This window comes from Lutra lutra, chromosome 8 (assembly GCF_902655055.1).
Source record: "Lutra lutra chromosome 8, mLutLut1.2, whole genome shotgun sequence".
Classification (NCBI taxonomy): Eukaryota; Metazoa; Chordata; class Mammalia; order Carnivora; family Mustelidae; genus Lutra; species Lutra lutra.
Genome location: NC_062285.1, coordinates 51,566,092 through 51,586,129, shown reverse-complemented (window position 1 = coordinate 51,586,129; position 20,038 = coordinate 51,566,092). Strand labels below are relative to the sequence as shown.

Below are 20,038 nucleotides of genomic sequence, written 5' to 3'. Positions count from 1 at the left end.
GGAGGTGCCAGGTGTCCGTACAGTTCTTGGACGCAGTCTCTGCTGCCCTCTTTGCGCTCCCCTTTCCAGCGCGAGCCCGGGCTTGGAAGGCGCCCGAAAAGGCGTGAGCGCCTGTAGTGGGGACGGTGTAGCCGGTGTGGGTCCGCATTAAAGAGGCGGGAACTCCGGCCGCCCCGACGGCTCGGTGACTCCTGTGGAAGGGAAGGCAGCTGTTCTCCCAGGCGGCCGTGGGGGGCAGCAGAGGGGACCGCGACAGGTGCGGGAGCCCCTCCCGCGGTGGAAGTGAAAAGGCGGGCTTCGGGACTGTTCCCAGGCTGGAAACCGCCCCCGCCCCCAGCCCTGAGCCAAATCCCCCGGAGAGGCCGGGCCGGCGCCGGGTCTGGAGGAGGAAGTTGCCGGAGACAGTGCGATTTCACGCGGTCTCTGGGGCTCGGGTTCCTCGACAGGGTAGTTGAATTATGGGGTTTCGAAGGGTTTCCGGGGAAACTGAGGTGGCCTAAGAATGAGGCAAACACCTTCCTCCTCAAAACACACACACACACACACACACGCATACACACAAACACTCACATTCAGAGAGAAAAATCCCCCAAGTGACCCAACCGGCTAGGGAAGTTGAGTGATTTGGTTAATGGGCGAGGCCAACTTTCAGGGGGCCGGGCTTTGAAGCGCTCTCCCCACCCCCAGTACCTTTTCCCTTTGGAGGCATTTGGGGGCGTTTGGAATCTTAGCCTCCCCTTAGTCCAGCTCTCGAAGAGAAATTAGGGCGAGACCCATGCCCGATGTGCGTGGCTCTCGTGGACCCGCACTAGCGCGTGGGGAGCGCTCGGGGCGGGCGGTCCGAGGCTCAAGCCTTCTCCACGCCGGCCTCGCGCCGGAGGGGGCGCGGCCGTGAGTCACCCCCTCCCCCTGCGCTCCCTCCTTCGCCCTCTCAGACATACACCCCTCCCCTGCTATCCCGCCCCGGACTCTGGCTCCGGCTCCGATTGCAGTTTGCAACCTCCTCTGCCGCCGCTACCAAGTCACTGGCGGTTCAGGTGGCTCCGCTTCGATGTCCTAGTCCAGCGACCCCCCCCCTCCCCCCCGCCGCCCGGGCTGGATTCAGCGGGGCTGCCTTCACCCTCCGCTGGAGTCATGAGGGCGAACGCGGCTCTGCAGGTGCTGGGCTTTCTTCTCAACCTGGCCCAGGGCTCGGAGGTGGGCAACTCCCAGGCAGGTAAGCGGCGCGGGAGCAGCGACCGTCTCGGAAACTGGGATCCCTAACCCAGTGCGCGGAATCCTGGAGGGCAGGGGGCAGGAGCTGGGGCGGTGCGAGGCTGGGGTGCCGACCCGGGTCCGCTGGGACCACCTAGGCAGGGACCGTCAGCTTCGGGTTCTCGGCGCGGTCCGGGCGGGGTCGGGATTCCTCACATCCCCCACACCCCCGAACACGCACATACACACACCCCACCCTCCGGAGCGCGTCGCCGGCCTTCTAATTTGTCTCTCTCGGGCGGGGGTGGGGGGGCTGACGCCGAGACATATCACACTTCCGAGGGACTCTGTAGGGAGGGGAGCTGCGACCTCCGTTCTGTAAACGTGAGTTTATGATCGGAGGTGGAGGTCTTGGAGGAAGGGGAAGGTCTCGGTTTGTTCCCCAGCCCCATCCCTCGGGTTTCAGCACCTCTAGTTTCGTTGTTTTGCCGACAGGGCGGAGCTATGGAAGGGTTGGGGGGGTTGTTGTTCTCAACGTTTGGAAAAACAAGAATGGCACCTCCTCTTCCGTGAGTGGGCCTGCCCTGGGAAGGGCTGAGTCTAACCAAAGGGCCAAGTACAGGTGACATCAGGGTGAGAGGCCACTCAGAGGCTGACCTTCCTCTTTTCCTGAGGATAATAAAGCTGCTGGTCCCCGACTTGATCAACCTCTCTTTGTTAAGACCCAGATTGATTCAACTGATATTTATTGAGCATCTACTATGTCCAAGGCCCTGGGCCAGGAGCTGTAGGGTCAAGGACTTCCAGCCTCTGCTTCTCAGTTTGTCTTTTCCCTCCCCAACCTGAGACCAGCAGGGCATCACTCCCACCTTCTGAACTTCCTGTATCCTGGGAGTCCTTCCTAAACCCAGCTTCTCCCCCACCTACATTGTTTATTGTCGGACATTGCTGGTCTGTTTCTCCAACTCCCATACCATCAGAGCCCACCCCCTTGGGGTGTCTCTGGGACTCTGGACACCTGAGGGTGCTGGTGCTGCTCACACTGGAGATATCCTGTTGCTCTCTTCCCCTCCCCCAGACCTCAGCTTGGGGTTTGGCACAGCCAGGGCCTCTTCCCCAGAGTGGGAGTGGGAGAAACACCTGTGCTTCCCCCACAGTTGCTGGGCCTAAATTTAGACCTGGGATCTTGAATGTAAAACTCCCAGCTGGTGGAGGGTGGAGGGGTCTGGGGACTGGAGTGGGAGGGACCAAATAGAATGACTGCATCATGGTCCCATCCAGATCCTTGGAATCTTCAACGAGGAACCCAGGAGTCCCAGATCCTGGCCACCTTCCCTGGGGGAGACAGGAGGCAGGCATGGTTGGGTTTCTTTACCCTTTATCTGGATCCTGCAGCCTCTGGGCATCCGGCCCTGTCTCAGTCCTTCTATAGTCCCTTTGTCCTGGCTGTGATGGGGGTGGGGGATATTAGAGAGGAGGCCTCTGGTTGAGGAGGGGCTGAGGATTCCTGGTCTGACCCACCCGAGTGCTCTCTACCGAAGGAGCACCCAGGCCCCTCCCTAGGCCCCTGGTGCCTGGGTATGGGGATCTTTATTATTCCCTTCCCCCAGCCCTCCTCCCCAGGCTGCGTGTTCCTCCTTCGAGGTGGTTTTCATGTTCTTTTCCTGAGCAGGCCCTTTGCTCCCTGTTTGTGTAATATGGACTTTACCCCCAGGGTGGCAGAGAACGGGGACCTCTAACACTGTAGCCTCCCAGACACAGACACAGTCTGCACAAACACATAAAGGCAGGTGGGATGGATGGGGCCACCTGAAATACTTCCTTATAAGGAAACCCAAGGACAGAACCAGTATAGATTTCTGGGCCAGTGGGGGAGCTGGGTACACGCTTTTCTGTATGTGTGTGTTGCAGATGCACGTACACACACACACACACACACACACACCCCACTTCTCTGTGCAGAAATCTTGGCTCTTTCCTTATCTGGGGAGGATTGGCGCCTTGTTTTGGAAGAGAGGGTGTCCTGCCAAGAAGGGGTTTAGGGTGGGGCTGTTCCCTAAATGACTAACCTTCCTAGTTTCTTTCCTTTCACCCCAAGGACCCTAGAGTTCCCAGGCTCCTCTGGGAGCTCCCAGCCCCTGCACCCGTCTGCTAGGTCTAGCCCACCCCCCTTCCTTTCCGTTGTGGGGAGCGATAGGGAATGGGAGCCCTCAAAGGTCAAGTGGTCAGAATAGGGGTATACCTAGGAGGAGGGGCTGCGGCCTCACTAATGTCCCTTCCTCCATTCCCACTCCCGCCCCCTACTAAACCACCAGCGCCTCAGGGAAGGGTGGATGGAACAGGTGGTTTCTACCCCCACCCTCTCCACAGTCTTTCCCTGAGCCAGAGGAAAGAGACCGGCCTTGGGCTTCAGGGTCCAAGATATCCCATACCCTCTCTATCCTCCATACTTACAAGGTCAAGTGAACCTCCAAGACTGGCATGCCTCATGAGGATTGCCATGTTGGAAAGTTTTTTTAATGAATCTTTTGACAATGAAATTGGGTGGAAGGCTTAGAATGGTTGGGGGTTGGGGATCCTCTGCTGTTGCCCTCCAGGCTACTGTGTATTTGCTGGAAAGTGTGATGCTGAGGAGCTGGGGTGTGTTGGGATAGGGGAAGGGAAAAGGGAAGTCAGAGTTTAGGAGAGGGGGATGTGTGGGGTAGGCAACCAGCTCCTTATCTTTCAGCTTTAAAGACAAAGCTCACATTGACCCCCTCTCCCCACCAGAGCTCCCCCTCTGGTGAGGTCACTTGTCTGAGCCCAGGGCTTGGGGGGGGTGCTACTGAGGACAGGGTGTCTCGGGACAGGGTGGAGTAGCGCCCCTCTCCTAGATAGAATTGCCTCATTGTGGGCTGAACTGTGGCCCTGGGCACTGCCCCCACCCTCTGCCCCCATCCCACCCTCAGTAGACACAATAGGGGCTGTGTGCTAGCCCCAAAGAGATATTTATTCCAGGACCCAGAGAGAGGCAGGATGGGGGTAGAGAAGTAAGTACCCTGGTCAGAGAGGGGGAAGGGAAGAGGAGGGTAACAAAGTTGTAGTCCTTTTCTAACCTCTCTAGGGAGGGAAAGAAAACCCTACATCCTCTTTGATTAACTCCTTAATACCCAAAGTCATACCTGAAAGGGGCACAGAGGAGGCCATGGTGGAAAAGGGAAACCTTTTCACCTTCCTGTTCAGAGAGATGGTGAGGGGATTCTGAGAGAGGGGGTAGTTCAGGCTCTCAGTCCAACGTAGGCTTTTGTGTCTCTCTCTAGGGGTGACGGTTGGAGGTGGCTGCTTCCTGATCCTGTTGAATGTTACTGTAGGAGGCAACCAAGGGGATGGTTTTGGGGGACCGGGCTGAAAACTTGTGTCCAGCTCTCTGCCATTCTACCTCCACTTTGAGCAGTGTGTCCTGGGACTCTGAATGGGCTGAGTGTGACGGGCGATGCCGAGAACCAGTACCAGACGTTGTACAAGCTCTACGAGAGGTGTGAGGTGGTGATGGGGAACCTTGAGATTGTGCTCACGGGACACAATGCTGACCTCTCCTTCCTGCAGGTTAGAGTCCCTCACTCCCTCCCTCAACCTCTTCCCCCTTAATCCTCCCCACAGAAGCCTCCTTCCCTTCCTCGGGGTTATCCTCTGCTGGAGTTCTGCATTCTCTGCAATTCCAAAGAGCCAAACTTGTGTGTTTATGGGGACAGTGACTGGACTCTGGGACCTCTGGTCTGGTCAGGGTCTCCAGGGATGCACAGGGGCTGTCGATGAGAAGCAGGCACGGGTGGAATAGTGTTATGCACTGGGAGCCAATGGAAAGAGACACCTAGGAAGGTGAGGAAGGGACCAAGCGAGGACCCTCCTGGCATGAGGAGCTCTGAGAAGTAAAGGGTAGGAGATTAGAATTCCTGTCACTTCTGCCGCCTGTCTTCCTTGGCAGAAGGGACACAGCAGTGTGACACCAACTCCTCCCTACTTGGAGTAGGAATTAGAAAGAATTAGAGGGGGGCGCCTGGGTGGCTCAGTGGGTTAAGCCGCTGCCTTCGTCTCGGGTCATGATCTCGGGGTCCTGGGATCGAGCCCCGCATCGGGCTCTCTGCTCAGCAGGGAGCCTGCTTCCTCCTCTCTCTCTGACTGCCTCTCTGCCTCTCTGCCTGCTTGTGATCTCTCTCTGTCAGATAAATAAATAAAATCTTTAAAAAAAAAAAAAAGAAAGAAAGAAAGAATTAGAGGGGTTGGGGATTCCCTAATGAGGGGATTGAGGCTTTTGCCCTGTTTTCCCTCCTACTGACCTGATCTGTTCCATCACAGTGGATCCGAGAAGTGACCGGCTATGTCCTCGTGGCCATGAACGAGTTCTCTACGCTGCCACTGCCCAACCTCCGGGTGGTACGCGGGACTCAGGTGTACGATGGGAAGTTTGCCATCTTTGTCATGTTGAACTATAACACCAACTCCAGCCACGCCCTGCGCCAGCTCCGCTTCACTCAGCTCACTGGTCAGTTCCTGACGATTCCTTCCAGTCTTGCCCCTCAACCAACCTGCAGACAGGTCCCTCCGTGATGATAACCCAAGACTGCCCATTAAGTGCCCCCTTCATGGGGCCCACCACCTTGACCACTGTGGTCTAAAGGTCCACTCCTCCCCACGAGGAGGGTCCCCATGTCCCGTGGGGCTAGAGTTGGCTAGATCTATTACCCACTCCTCTACCTTTAAAACACGGCATACTTTGATGTCCCTCATTCCCTGGGAAGGGGAGTCCTATCTCCTCCCCCTCACAATTCCCCACAGGCTGTGGGGAATATCGGGTTTAATACCACAGGTCTACCTTTTACTTCTCCCTGTGCCAGTCAGTTGGAAAACACACAGGTAGGGCGGAGGAAGGAGGTGATTGAGTCAGGGATCTTCTCTCTTTCTTTCCCTTCCCCTCCCCCACTGGCTAAACCGGATCTGGACAGGTGTCTGAGGAGGCAGGAGTTTCTTTTGGCCTGGCTCCTCTACCTCACAAGGCAAGCCTTCTCTGCAGTGTAGATTTAATTAGACATACTTGTCTGCCCCATCTCCCCTTCTCCTGAGTCTTGGGTGGCCTTTTGGGTTGGTGGGGGAGGGAAGAGGAGGTCTGCTGTAGCCCTTAACCCTGTCACTTCTCTTCCCCACCTCAGAGATTCTGTCAGGGGGCGTTTATATTGAGAAGAATGATAAACTTTGTCACATGGACACAATCGACTGGAGGGACATCGTGAGGGACCGAGGTGCAGAGATAGTGGTGAAGGACAATGGCAGGAACTGTGAGTGACCATGATCAAGACTGCTCCCCTACCCCCACCAAATAGAGTGACCGCTTTCCCGTCATCATTATATCCCTAATGTAAACCCACCTCTCCACTGGGAAAAAAAAATAGCTCAGGCCCTAGACCCAAGGAGCCTGCCAGGAGAGAGCAGGCCAGTCTCCTAGAATCCAAATTCCCGAAGCATTATGTGAAGAAGAGGAGTAAAAGATCTCTGTATACTAGGTGGGGAAGCCAGATCTTTGGACTCCATATCCACATCTCTTTCCATTACAACTTTCTCCCTTCTCCTTGAAACCTACCTCCCCCTGATCACAGTCTGCTGGTCCCGGTCCAGTCACACGCATGTATTCCTACTGGGTTCGGTTTGCCAAGGAGGCACTGAGTTCCTGGGCTGGGACTGGGGCTGAGCTTGGCAGTTGCCCCGGACCCTCCCATTCAGCTGCCCTGTGGGTGGTGTGGAGGTGTGGTTCCGCCCCTTGTTGACCCATTTGCTGGAGCCCAGCCCTGCTCTGCAAGGGCAAGGAGGGACACTGCCCTAGCTCTTTGCTTCATGGGACTGGGGTGCCTATGTGCTGACATCATACCCTGTTGATTCAAGCAGGCCTTTCTTAGCCCTGACAGCCCTTTGTTGGTTTCCTTCCCAACCAGGTCCCCCATGTCATGAGGCCTGCAAGGGGCGATGCTGGGGTCCTAGGCCAGAGGATTGCCAGACATGTGAGTTTCCTCCCCTCCAAAAACTTCAAGCTCATCCACTTTCCTATCCCTGCCCACCCCGATCTGTGTCAACACTGTGGGAAGGGACAAGCCTAGAAGGCAAGAAGGTAAGCAATGGCCTCAGAATACAGTCTTAAGAGCCCTCGCTGCCATGCTTTCTGTCTTTCTGTAGTGACCAAGACCATCTGTGCCCCTCAATGTAATGGTCACTGCTTTGGGCCCAACCCCAACCAGTGCTGCCATGATGAGTGCGCAGGCGGCTGCTCAGGCCCTCAGGACACAGACTGCTTTGTATGTACCACCATTCACCTGGATTCAGAAGTGGGGATGTGGGCTTTGGGCAGGAAGTAGGGATAGACACATAAAGTGAATTTTATGAATCTCCTATGTCCTTAGGCCTGTCGACTCTTCAATGACAGTGGGGCCTGTGTGCGCCAGTGTCCACAGCCTCTAGTCTACAACAAGCTAACTTTCCAGCTGGAACCCAACCCCCACACCAAGTATCAGTACGGAGGAGTTTGTGTGGCCAGCTGTCCCCGTAAGTGCCTAAGAAGAGGAGCAGGGGTTGTGGAACCAGGATTTTAGACAAAATTTTAGGAGGTAAAAAGGATCAAGTTGGGTGGGAAATCAGGTTGTTGGTTGTGATCCTCTAACCACTTCCAGTGAATGATTCCTGTGTCCTACTCCCCTGTCTACTTCCCCATGATTTTTAGCCATGGCTCCTAGTTCTGCAACAAAGTGCAAAGGGCCTTTCTCATCCATAGGACAGTGCTTAAGGAACCCCGGGTAGTGGTTTGGGACAAACCCAGCACAGGGCAGGAGGGAGCAAGGTTCAGCCGGTGGTTGGCAGTGTTTCTCCTCCCTCATCTCTAATGGTGCCCTCCTCTTTCCTAGATAACTTTGTAGTGGATCAAACATCTTGTGTTCGGGCCTGTCCTCCTGACAAAATGGAAGTAGATAAAAATGGACTCAAAATATGTGAACCTTGTGGGGGGCTCTGCCCCAAAGGTGAGTAGGAGATGGTGAGGAGGTGGTGAAGAGACCTCCTTTCCCCAGAGACCAAGCAGGCCCCACCCACTGAGTCTCTTTTGTGTTTACAGCCTGTGAAGGGACAGGCTCTGGGAGCCGCTTCCAGACTGTGGACTCTAGCAACATTGATGGATTTGTGAACTGCACCAAGATCCTGGGCAACCTGGACTTTCTTATCACTGGCCTCAATGGGTTAGAGATTCTGCTTCCCCTCTCTAATCCCCGGCTCCAGCCATCGCCTCACAGTTCATTGCATTTGGCTCAACCCTTCATATGGGCAGCTGATGAGGAATATAAATCTTATCATAAATAGAAATCAAGCCCCTATTCTGCTCTGTGCTTGAGATTCTCTCCCTCCCCCTCTGCTCCTCCCCCTGCTTTCTTTCTCTCTCTCAACATTAATAAATAAAAATCTTATTTTAAAAAAATAAAAGAGAGGGCGCCTGGGTGGCTCAGTGGGTTAAAGCCTCTGCCTTCGGCTCAGGTCATGATCCCAGGGTTCTGGGATCGAGCCCCAGCATCGGGCTCTCTGCTCGGAAGGGAGCCTGCTTCCTCCTCTCTCTCTGCCTGCCTCTCTGCCTACTTGTGATCTCTGTCTGTCAAATAAATAAAATCGTTTTAAAAAAAAGTAAATGAATAAAAGAGGGACGCCTGGGTGGCTCAGTTAGTTAAGTGGCTGCCTTTGGCTTTGGTCATGGTCCCAGGGTCCTGAGATGAGTCCTGCATGGGACTCCCTGCTTGGTGGAGAACCTGGTTCTCCCTCTGCCTGCCACTCCCCCTGCTTGTGTGCTCTTCCTCTCTCTCTGACAAATAAAGTCTTTAAATAAATAAATAAATGGAATATAAATCATAGAATTTTAGAGGACACACAGTTCCTGACCATACCTAAGTCTGTTTCCCACCTAGGGCTTGAATCCCTCAGAGACATCCCTAAGCAATCTGATACCATCTAGCTAAGTGACAGGGGACAAGGACATTGTGTCCTCCTCCTCCTCTTTTTTTTTTTTTTTTTAAGATTTTACTTACTGTTTATTTTAGAGAGAGAGAGCAGGAGGTGGGGTAGTGAGGGTGAGAGGGGGAGAGAGAATCCCAAGCAGGTTCCATGCCAGGCATACAGGTTCATGCAGAGCCTGATCTCATGACCTTGCAGTCATGATCTGAGCCGAAATCAAAAGTCTGATGCCTAATGGACTGAGCCACCCAGGCACCCCTTAAGATTTTATCTTTATGTAATCTCTTCACCCAACATGGAGCTTGAACTCACAACCCTGAGACCAAGAATCATATGCTCCACCAACTGAACCAGCCAGGTGCCCCTACGTGAATCAAAAAAATTTTTTCTAAGATTTTATTTATTTATTTATTTATTTATTAGAGAGAGAGTGAGAAAAAGTGCACATGGGGGTCAGGGGAGAAGCAGATGGGGAAGGAGGAAGAGGTGAGCACAGACCTGACCTGGGGCTTGATCCCTCAACACTGGGATCATGATCCCAGCTGAAACCAAGAGTTGGATGCCCAACTGACTGAGCCACCCAGGTGCCCCCAAATCAATTTTTTTTTAAAGATTTTATTCATTTATTCGACAGAGAGGGAACACAAGCCGGAGGAGTGGGAGAGGGAGAAGCAGGCTCCCCACTGAGCAAGGAGCCTGATGTGGGGCTCGATCCTAGGACCTTGGGATCATGAGCTGGGCCAAAGGCAGACACTTCTAAAGACTGAGCCACCCAGGCGCCCCTCTAAATTTTTAATGAGAGTTGCCACTTGATGATTTTCTAATTCCATTATTCCTTATTCCTTCTGCATTTATTTGTTGGCATTTTAGTGTTAGGATGTCTTTCCTTCCCATTGATTGATTGAGAACTATTTCATTCAGTCCTTTATAATCTTTTATAGTCATTATTTTGGTGTTCGGCTGTCTCTGATCTGGTCACTGGGGGCTTCTTCAAGCTGGATCCTGTGTTCTTAGGGCTTGTACCCTTCATTCTCTGACCACTTCCTTACTTTTTTGCATCAGCTGCTGTAAACTCATGTTATATTTCTCCTGCCCTAGCCATTTCTCCAAGGAGCCCTGTTTCCTTTAGTGGAGAATGGTATTTAGAAACTAGGTTCTGGGGGTGCCTGGTTGGCTCAATGGGTTAAAGCCTCTGCCTTTGGCTCAGGTCATGATCCCAGGGTCTTGGGATCGAGCCCCGAATCGGGCTCTCTGCTCATCGGGGAGCCTGCTTCCTCCTCTCTCTCTGCCTGCCTCTCTGCCCACTTGTGATCTCTATCTGTCAAATAAATAAATAAATCTTTAAAAAAAAAGGGGGGGGGGGAGAAAAAAAAAAGAAACTGGGTTCTGAGGCTAAGCATGCTTGTTGGTACTGGGTTCTACCTCTACCTTGTTGACTGGTTTTTACTGTTCTCTCCAGAGACCCCTGGCACAAGATCCCTGCCCTGGACCCTGAGAAGCTCAATGTCTTCCGGACAGTACGGGAGATCACAGGTGAGTTGGGGGAGAGGCTTCCCTTTCTGGAAGAGGTGAACCACTGGCACAAATTGTTATTTAGCTACTTACAAAATCATGTACCCAGTAAGAGGGGAGGGACTGATAGAACCTGAGAAAGCAAAGGGAGAAGACTCCAGGCTCACGTGCCTCTTTCCAACCCCTCAGGTTACCTGAACATCCAGTCCTGGCCTCCCCACATGCACAACTTCAGTGTCTTTTCCAACCTGACAACCATCGGGGGCAGAAGCCTATACAAGTGAGTAGTAAGGAGTGCGGCGGTGGTAGCATGAACCCAGGCAATGAACCTTGTTTCTTATGCCGCCTTGAGAGAAATACAGGCGTTGTCTCACACAACACACTCAAAGGGTCTGAGAGTTTGAAGGGGAAAAGGCGGAAGGAAGGGGAATTGCTCTTCCTGGTCTGACTGGTCCAGAGAAATGTGTTGAATGAAAATGAATCCAATGCGCGGTCATTTTTCCCAGTATAGTCTCCCTTCTTATCCTGTCTTCTTGTTCTCAGCCGGGGTTTCTCTTTGTTAATCATGAAGAACTTGAATATAACATCTTTGGGCCTCCGATCTTTGAAAGAAATTAGTGCCGGGCGTGTCTACATAAGTGCGAACAGGCAGCTCTGCTACCACCATTCTCTGAACTGGACCAGGCTTCTTCGGGGGCCTCCTGAAGAGAGACTAGACATCAAGCATAATCGGCCTCGCAGAGACTGTGGTGAGGGGAAGGGCCCCTGGGGTGGTGGGGAGAAGGAAGTCAGGGAGGAGAGGGTAAGTGTAGGGACTTCTCAGGCCTGGAAGCAGGAATAGGGATTAGGGAGGAGTGGGTAGAGCCAAGGAGAGGGGTGTGTTAGGCTGGAGGCATTTATGAAGAATAGTTCAGAAGAGGGCATGTGAAGAGACCCCTCCTAACTCACCCCTTCTTTCCAGTGGCCGAGGGCAAAGTGTGTGATCCCCTGTGCTCCTCTGGGGGATGCTGGGGCCCAGGTCCTGGTCAGTGCCTCTCCTGTCGAAACTACAGCCGAGGAGGTGTCTGTGTGACCCACTGCAACTTTCTGAATGGGTAACGCTGAGGGGCGAGAGAGTCAAGCAGGGGTGGGGGGATGGGGCCCTGGGATGGAGCTATTCAGGTGGCACCTGAAAGCCTTTAGTCAACTTTTTTTTCTTTTTTTTTTAAGATTGATTTATTTATTTTAGAGAGGGGTGGGGGAAGGGCAGAGGGAGAGATAAACCCAGGCAGACCTGAGCCTGACATGGGGCCTGATCTCATGATCTTGAGATCACAACCTGACCTGAAACCAAGAGTTGGACACTTAACTGACTGCACCACCCAGGTGCCCCTAGGCAACTTTCTACATGTGTCTTGGTGGGAATGAGTAAGGGGCCGCTGTGGTTGGGGGAGCAGGACGTAAAGATCAGGACTTAGAAGTGACCCCCTCTCCCTTTGCCCCCCGCCCCCAACTGCAGGGAGCCTCGTGAGTTTGCCCATGAGGCTGAATGCTTCTCCTGCCACCTGGAGTGCCGACCCATGGAGGGTACTGCCACATGCAATGGCTCGGTACGGTAGCAGCACCAGGATCTCTAAGGGAAAGAGGGCAAGGGCAACACAAGAATGTCTTGGGATGACATGACCAAATCACAAGGCCAACATGGGGAGGCCAGACAACACTAGGGTCTGTGGTTGGAGCATCCTAAATGTCTGGGTGGGCCCTGGCTGGGAAGTATGAAATTGACCTTGGGATCCCATTCTTCCCAACTTTCTCTTTCCGCCCAGGGCTCTGATGCTTGTGCTCAGTGTGCCCATTTTCGAGATGGGCCCCACTGTGTGAGCAGCTGCCCCAGTGGCGTCCTTGGGGCCAAGGGTCCCATCTACAAGTATCCAGATGCTCAGAATGAATGTCGGCCCTGCCACGAGAATTGCACCCAGGGGTCAGTGATGGGATGATAAGCGGGGGAGGGAGGGAAACAAAACAAGGGAGGAAGAAGAGGGTAAAGAGGGGCTGAAAGACGAAAGGGACTATGATTTAAGAATCACTCCAAGCTGTATCAGGAAGGATTGGAGAAAGGGGATCTCTCAGTAACAGCACAAAATGATACCGGGTTTCGAGAACCTGGAATAACCTCAGCTCGGGGGACTTTCCTTCAAGAGAGGGACTCGGGGAGAATTGGCAAGCTAGAGATGGGGGTCGTGTCTCACATGATGGGGCTTCAGGATGGGCTACCATGGTAGGGTCTGAAACAATGTCGTATGTTGAGGCTGTCAGAATTGTGCTTCCCATGAGAGTCTCCCAAGCTCCCATTTAAGGAGATGACTTTCTTCTCCAGGTGCAAGGGACCAGAGCTACAAGACTGTTTAGGTCAAACACTGGCACTGATCAGGTATGATGGGCTTGGAGATTTAGTTAGCTGGGGATATTTGGGAGAAAAGCTAGGGAGGGGGCAGTTACTTGCTGGGAAGAGAGAAGTCTCTATTCATTGTGGCTTTCTATACACACCCTGTCACTGGACTTGGAGACACAAGCATCCAGGCTTCTGGCATTCCCTTCCTTTTATTCTTTCCTTGGTTTTTGTTTTTTGTTTTTTTTTTTAAGATTTCATTTATTTATTTGACAGAGAGAGATCACAAGGAGGCAGAGAGGCAGGCAGAGATGGGGAAGCAGGCTCCTCGCTGAGCAGAGAGCCTGATGGAGGCTCGATCCCAGGACGCTGAGACCATGACCTGAGCCAAAGGCAGAGGCTTAACCCACTGAGCCACCCAGGCGCCCCTGGCCTTCCCTTCCTAAAATTAACTTATAGTATCCGCAGGAGGTCCAGATTTAGGTTAACCCTTTCAGTGCTTAAGGATATGTGTATATGTGAATGTTAATTTCTTGCCTCAGATCTGTACTATACATTTAATGTAAGCATAGGTGACATTTATAAGGGAGGTGGAGACCCAGGATAATGCTGGATTTCCCTATCCCACAGCAAAACCCATCTGGCAGTGGGTTTAACAGTGGTAGTAGGATTGGCAGTGATTTTCCTGATCCTTGGAGGCACTTTCCTCTACTGGCGTGGGCGTCGGATTCAGAATAAGAGGGCTATGAGGCGCTACTTGGAACGGGGTGAGGTGAGTGTCTAGTTTACTCTTGAAAGGTACCCTGTATACCATCAGTCTTTAAGAGCCTCCACTTTTCCCAGAGATTTGATTCCTTTCTTCAAGGAGGTAATATGGTCCATCAGAAAGAACTCTGGCCAGAGAAATGGGAGAAAATTAATTAATGGCAAAATTAATTTTGCCATTGATTGCCAACATGACTTTGAAGAAGTTAGCTTTCCTTCTCTGTGCCTCATTTTATGCACGTATACAGAAGAAATAATAACATTGATCCTTATAAGATGCCTGTAAGGGTGAAAGGGGATGATGTATGTGAAAGTGCTTTGGAAAGCATAGAGAATGATATAAAAAGTGATAGCATTACCAGCTCTCATCTCTTCCTCCCATCAAAGGGGAAACCCAGCCTTCTTGATTCTTGATCTCATGAACACAACAGCATCCTCAGTCCTTAGGGTCTGTTACTCCCCAATATGCCTGCAATGATTTTTAAGACTAAAGATAGTTCCTCTTGCTCCCCACCCCTTTGGGCCTTGTTGCTCTGGGCATCCACCCATAGGAAGGGGGTTGGAGTGGGACATGGGAATGGACTTCCCTGAGTATTTTCTTCCCTTCTGCTCCTCAGAGCATAGAGCCTCTGGATCCCAGTGAGAAGGCTAACAAAGTCTTGGCCAGAATCTTCAAAGAAACAGAGCTGAGGAAGCTTAAAGTGCTTGGCTCAGGCGTCTTTGGAACCGTGCACAAAGTGAGTGGCCCACAGGAAGTCTGTGGAAGAGGAAGGGAAAGGATCTAGGGTGAAGGAGAGAAAGAGTTGAGAAAAAGGGCTAGCCCCGGGGAGAATGACCTTATGCTGACTCCTGCCTAAAACTTTGCAGGGAGTATGGATACCTGAGGGGGAATCAATCAAGATTCCAGTCTGCATTAAAGTCATTGAGGACAAGAGTGGACGACAAAGTTTTCAAGATGTGACGGATGTAAGTCAGGGAAGGGTATTGTGTATCCCCACTGGGAGAGAGGTCACTATTAGACAGGATTTTGTAGAAGCATGGGCCTGTGTTAGCAGATACCGTTAGCCATAATAATGTCCTTGAATGTTGGGATAGGCCTGGTCTGGGTGTATGTGGACCTTTTTGATCCCTGGATGACCCCTCCTATATCTCGTAGCATATGCTGGCCATTGGCAGCCTAGACCATGCCCACATTGTACGGCTGCTGGGACTGTGCCCAGGGTCATCTCTGCAGCTCGTCACTCAGTACTTGCCTCTGGGTTCCCTGCTGGATCACGTGAGACAACACCGTGGAGCGCTGGGGCCCCAGCTGCTGCTCAATTGGGGAGTACAGATTGCCAAGGTGAGAGGAACCTGGAAGAGCTCTATGAACTGCCTGGCTGGTTGCTGGCAGGGAGGTTGAAGTTCTGAGAGGTGCCTTCAGGGTTTGGGATGATTCTGGATCTCAAGGATCAATTCCCCCGACCTTAAGAACACTTCCTTCCTCTGTAGGGGATGTACTACCTTGAGGAGCATGGTATGGTGCACAGGAACCTGGCGGCCCGAAATGTGCTACTGAAGTCACCCAGTCAGGTTCAGGTGGCAGATTTTGGGGTGGCTGACTTGCTGCCCCCTGATGATAAGCAACTACTACACAGTGAGGCCAAGGTGAGGTTGCATGAAGGGCTGGGTAAGGAGGTTGGGGTGGAGTGAAGCCTGGGAGTAAGGGGCAGTCAGTGGTATCCTTCAGAGGCAACAGATGCTGCACAGTAAGTTCAAGGAGAGGAACCTGGAAATACTAGAAATTCAAGTTCAGAAAACGACAAAGAAAAGAAAGATTGAAAACTTGGGCTTTAGAAGTGCTGAGAAAATTTGTGGAAGTCAACTGATGACACTTTTGCCCTTAATTCCCCAGACTCCAATTAAGTGGATGGCCCTGGAGAGTATCCACTTTGGGAAATACACACACCAGAGTGACGTCTGGAGTTATGGTCAGTCCATTTGGATATCCTCCATACCATCACTGGCCCAAATTCTATAGTTGCCTCTTGAGAGACCCTTCTTAGAGTTTCTAATCCATGTAGATCCTTGTGTTGGATCAAGTTCTGCTTTCCCTCCATCTTCACGCCCATGTCTACTGTTTCACCATCAACCAGTCATGTCTTCCTATACCAGGAGTGACAGTTTGGGAGCTGATGACCTTTGGGGCAGAACCCTATGCTGGGCTACGACTGGCTGAAGTACCAGACCTGCTAGAGAAGGGGGAGCGACTGGCGCAGCCCCAGATCTGTACCATCGATGTCTACATGGTCATGGTCAAGTGTGAGTTACCTGCTGATCCCAGCCATTTCCTTCCTTCCTTCCCTTCTTTCCTCCCTCCCTTCCTCCCTCTCTCCCTCCCCTCCTTTTTTCTTTCTTCTTTCTTTCTTTCTTTCTTTCTTTCTTTCTTTTTTTTTTAAGATCTACTTACTTGAGAGAGAGAGAGAGAGTGCACATGGGTGGAGACGGGGTAGTGGTGGAAGAGGCAGAGGAAGAGACAGTGAGATTCCCAGGCAGACTCCGCACTGAGCAAGGAGCCTGATTCTGGACTTGATCTCATGACCTGAGCTGAAACCAAGAGTCAGGGTTTAACTGACTGCACCACCCAGGTGCCCCCAGCCATTTTCTAGCCGACTTCCCTCCCTACTCCCACTCCCCTCTTATGGCTCTACTTCTTGCATCTTACCCCCAGGTTGGATGATTGATGAGAACATTCGTCCAACCTTTAAAGAACTAGCCAATGAGTTCACCAGGATGGCCCGAGACCCACCACGGTATCTGGTCATAAAGGTGAGCAGTGATTAGGAGTTGTCAAAGAGATCTAGAGGCAACAAGGGACTTGGCTGGGACTAGGACCCACCTTAACCATCACCTGTCCCTACAGAGAGAGAGTGGGCCTGGAATTCCCCCTGGGGCAGAGCCCCCTGCTCTGACAAACAAGGAACTGGAGGAGGTGGAGCTGGAGCCAGAACTGGAGCTAGACCTGGATTTGGAGGCAGAGGAGGATGGTCTGGCGGCCACACTAGGCTCTGCCCTCAGCCTGCCCGTGGGAACACTTAATCGGCCCCGTGGGGTAAGGCGCTTCCCAACATTTTAAGACTTTCTGCACCCTGAGCCCTCTACCTACCTGCACCCTCATGAACCCTACTGATGCCCAGATTAACTACTCAGAGGTCCCCATGGTGAGTAGATTTCTCCCTTAACCTAAACCTTTTCCTCACCTTTTTCATCCTAGAGCCAGAGTCTTTTAAGCCCATCATCTGGATACATGCCTATGAACCAGGGTAATCTTGGGGAGACTGGCCAGGTAAGGTCTGTCTCTTCAAGGGGCTGCTGAGAGGCTGGGTGGCAGTGTCTTAGGATCCATAGGGGCAGTGTGGGAGACTGTAGAAATCAGAGGTTTAATCAGTGCCCCACAAAAAAGAAACATTGAACAACCCAGTCTTCTGAAGAAATACCTCTTCCCTCGTCTCTCTGTAAATCTCTGTGTATTCCTTTCCTCCTTAGGAGTCTGTATTTTGTGGGAGTGGTGAGCGATGCCCCCGTCCAGCCTCTTTGCACCCAATGCCACGGGGACGCCTGGCATCAGAATCCTCAGAGGGCCATGTGACAGGCTCTGAGGCTGAGCTCCAGGAGAAGGTGTCAATGTGTAGGAGCCGGAGCCGGAGCCCCCGGCCACGTGGAGACAGTGCCTACCATTCCCAGCGCCATAGCCTGCTCACTCCTGTCACCCCACTCTCCCCACTAGGGTTAGAGGAAGAGGATGTCAATGGATATGTCATGCCAGATGCACACCTCAAAGGTGCCAGACTCTTCCTAGAGCTTTCCTTAAATCCTTCTCTGATCCTTTCCCCAGGCTCCTCTTAATCCTTTCATCTTCTCTGATCTTGTTCCCCCCCTTTTCATTTTTTCCTAACTTTCCCGACTCCCCACTGTCTACCACATTCTCCACATACCTATCCTCTCTTCTCAATCCCTAGGTACTCCCTCCTCCCGGGAAGGTACCCTTTCTTCAGTGGGCCTCAGTTCTGTCCTGGGTACCGAAGAAGAAGATGAAGATGATGAGTATGAGTACATGAACCGGAGGAGAAGGCGCAGTCCAGCTCGTCCCCCTAGGCCCAGTTCTCTCGAGGAGCTGGGTTATGAGTACATGGATGTGGGATCAGACCTCAGTGCTTCCCTGGGCAGCACACAGAGTTGCCCACTCAACCCTGTACCCCTCATGCCTGCTGCTGGCACAACCCCAGATGAGGACTATGAATATATGAATCGGCGACATGGTGGAGGAGCTCCCGGGGGAGATTACGCAGCCATGGGGGCCTGCCCAGCGGCTGAGCAAGGGTATGAAGAGATGAGAGCTTTCCAGGGGCCTGGACACCATGCCCCCCATGTCCACTGTGCTCGCCTCAAAACTCTCCGTAGTTTAGAAGCCACTGACTCCGCTTTTGATAACCCTGATTACTGGCATAGCAGGCTTTTCCCCAAGGCTAATGCTCAGAGAACATAACCTCTGCTCCCTGAAGTACTCAGGGAGCATTTGATGGCAGCTAGTGCCTCTAAAGGGTACTCTCTTCTTCTCCCTAGTCCCTCTCTCACGGGTCTTATCCCTATTTCCCCAGCCCTAGACAATTCCATTCAACCTTTGGAGGCTTTTAAACACTGCAACAAAATTCTTGTGAGATGTAGCCAGCTGTGCACTTTCTTCCCTTTCCCAACCCGGGAAAAGGAGATTTTCCCTATTTTATGTGTGTTCCTAATCCCATTCCTCAGCTTCCTCAGGGAGACTCCCTGGAGATATGAAGGATTACTCCCATGTCCCTTTCTCTCAGACTCTGACTTATTGAGATTAGGCTTTAAAGTGTGCTTTTGTTTCCCACCAGACTCGTAAGGAAGGGGAAAGTGGGTTGGGGGGAACCAGGCAGGGGAAAGTAAAATTTTGGCTGATGACTCAGCCCCCTGGAAAGAATGGAAAGCTTCAAATCTTGAGTGAAGAAAGAGGTTGGGCACAGATATTTAGAGTACTATTAATTCTGCATCTACTATGCCAGGCATCATGCTAAAGTTTACCTATGTTATCTCATCTAGTGCTTAAAACGATTCTGTGAGCTAGGTATTCTCCCATTTCACAAATAAGGAAACTGAGCCTTAAAGAGATTAAGTACATAAAGTGGTGGGTCCTGGATTCAGAATCTTCCATTGCAGGTTTTCTCCCTGTAAGGTATCAAGGCAAACTGATAAAAGTCAGAGTCCTTGTCAGGGCATTGTCGTCTTGTTTTTGCACTGAATCAAGTCTAACCCCAACAACCCCAGGCTCCTCCTACACCCAGACTTCTCATCTCAGTAAGTGGGGGGAAGGGGATGGTCGGAAGGAAAAATAACTGGACATTTTTGTGTAAACCATAATCCATATGTGCTGTAAATGATCACTTCTTACCCAAGAGACAGATTCACAAGAGTCCCAAGAGCCACTTTTAGGGTCTGTACTCATCCAGGGAAACTACCGGTTGGGATAGAAAGAAGACCCAGCTTCAGGCCTTTGTCTGCTTGGATGGGAAACGGGGTGTCTTGTTATCACTGAAGATTTTTGTTTTGTTTTTATACACACCTGAATTAAAAAGTGCCGGTTTTTCAGCTTCCTGTCTGTCAAATGTAAGAAAACCTTTAGTGTGTAAAATCACCCCTTTGCTCCTCAGCAGTGGGTAGCCGCCACCGCATGCTGTTCTGTCTTGTGACCCTCCTATTCTGCACCTTGCAGCTTACTCAGCCCTACTTTTCTTTGTATCTGCTGAAGACCAGCATAGCACACAGTCCTTTTCATTGAAAGCTTTTACTAGGGATCTCTTTAAATGTACAACCCACCGGGAATAACAAAAACAAGAAAACCCACGTTTGCGAAAAAGCCTTATTGATGTGCCTCATGAGGTGGAACACTGAAACTCCCGTATGTTTCAGAACTCTTACTCTTGAAAAAGTCTCTATGAACACTTCCCTTAGTTGCCATCAAAGCCTATTGTTGGAACAACAGTGCCATCTTCAGTGGAGTCTGGCTTCTAGACTGGGAGGCTGTGAATGGATGATCCCTCCGGACTCTTGCTGCCCAGTTAGCCCCCGCTCGTTGCACCCTTGGTCTCCTACCACAGCACTCTTGCCCCTCCCCGTCCCCCCAACATC

General features: G+C 51.9%; 1 protein-coding gene across 1 annotated transcript; it reads left to right on the top strand.

Annotated features, from left to right (window-relative positions):
• The first annotated feature begins 701 nt into the window (after positions 1–701).
• ERBB3 (erb-b2 receptor tyrosine kinase 3) lies at positions 702–19,478 on the top strand. The gene is made up of 28 exons (XM_047739934.1): positions 702–1,216; positions 4,628–4,779; positions 5,530–5,716; positions 6,381–6,506; positions 7,158–7,223; positions 7,396–7,514; positions 7,620–7,761; positions 8,118–8,231; positions 8,324–8,444; positions 10,664–10,737; positions 10,906–10,996; positions 11,260–11,465; positions 11,678–11,810; positions 12,215–12,305; positions 12,522–12,676; positions 13,073–13,126; positions 13,715–13,856; positions 14,467–14,586; positions 14,717–14,815; positions 15,006–15,191; positions 15,341–15,496; positions 15,744–15,819; positions 16,004–16,150; positions 16,560–16,657; positions 16,752–16,940; positions 17,103–17,174; positions 17,375–17,669; positions 17,848–19,478. Exons 1-28 carry the CDS (start codon positions 1,135–1,137, stop codon positions 18,372–18,374), a joined length of 4,020 nt encoding a protein of 1,339 aa, XP_047595890.1. The 5' UTR covers positions 702–1,134; the 3' UTR covers positions 18,375–19,478.
• The last annotated feature ends 560 nt before the right edge of the window (positions 19,479–20,038 follow it).

What these genes read in the sequence shown, in the direction of transcription:
- ERBB3 (XM_047739934.1), top strand. Translation starts at nt 1,135, where the DNA reads ATGAGGGCGAACGCGGCTCTGCAGGTGCTGGGCTTTCTTCTCAACCTG. An exon ending in CTCAGGACACAGACTGCTTT is followed by an intron (nt 7,515 to 7,619) that starts GTATGTACCACC and finishes CTATGTCCTTAG; the next exon opens with GCCTGTCGACTCTTCAATGA. An exon ending in CACTGCAACTTTCTGAATGG is followed by an intron (nt 11,811 to 12,214) that starts GTAACGCTGAGG and finishes CCCCAACTGCAG; the next exon opens with GGAGCCTCGTGAGTTTGCCC.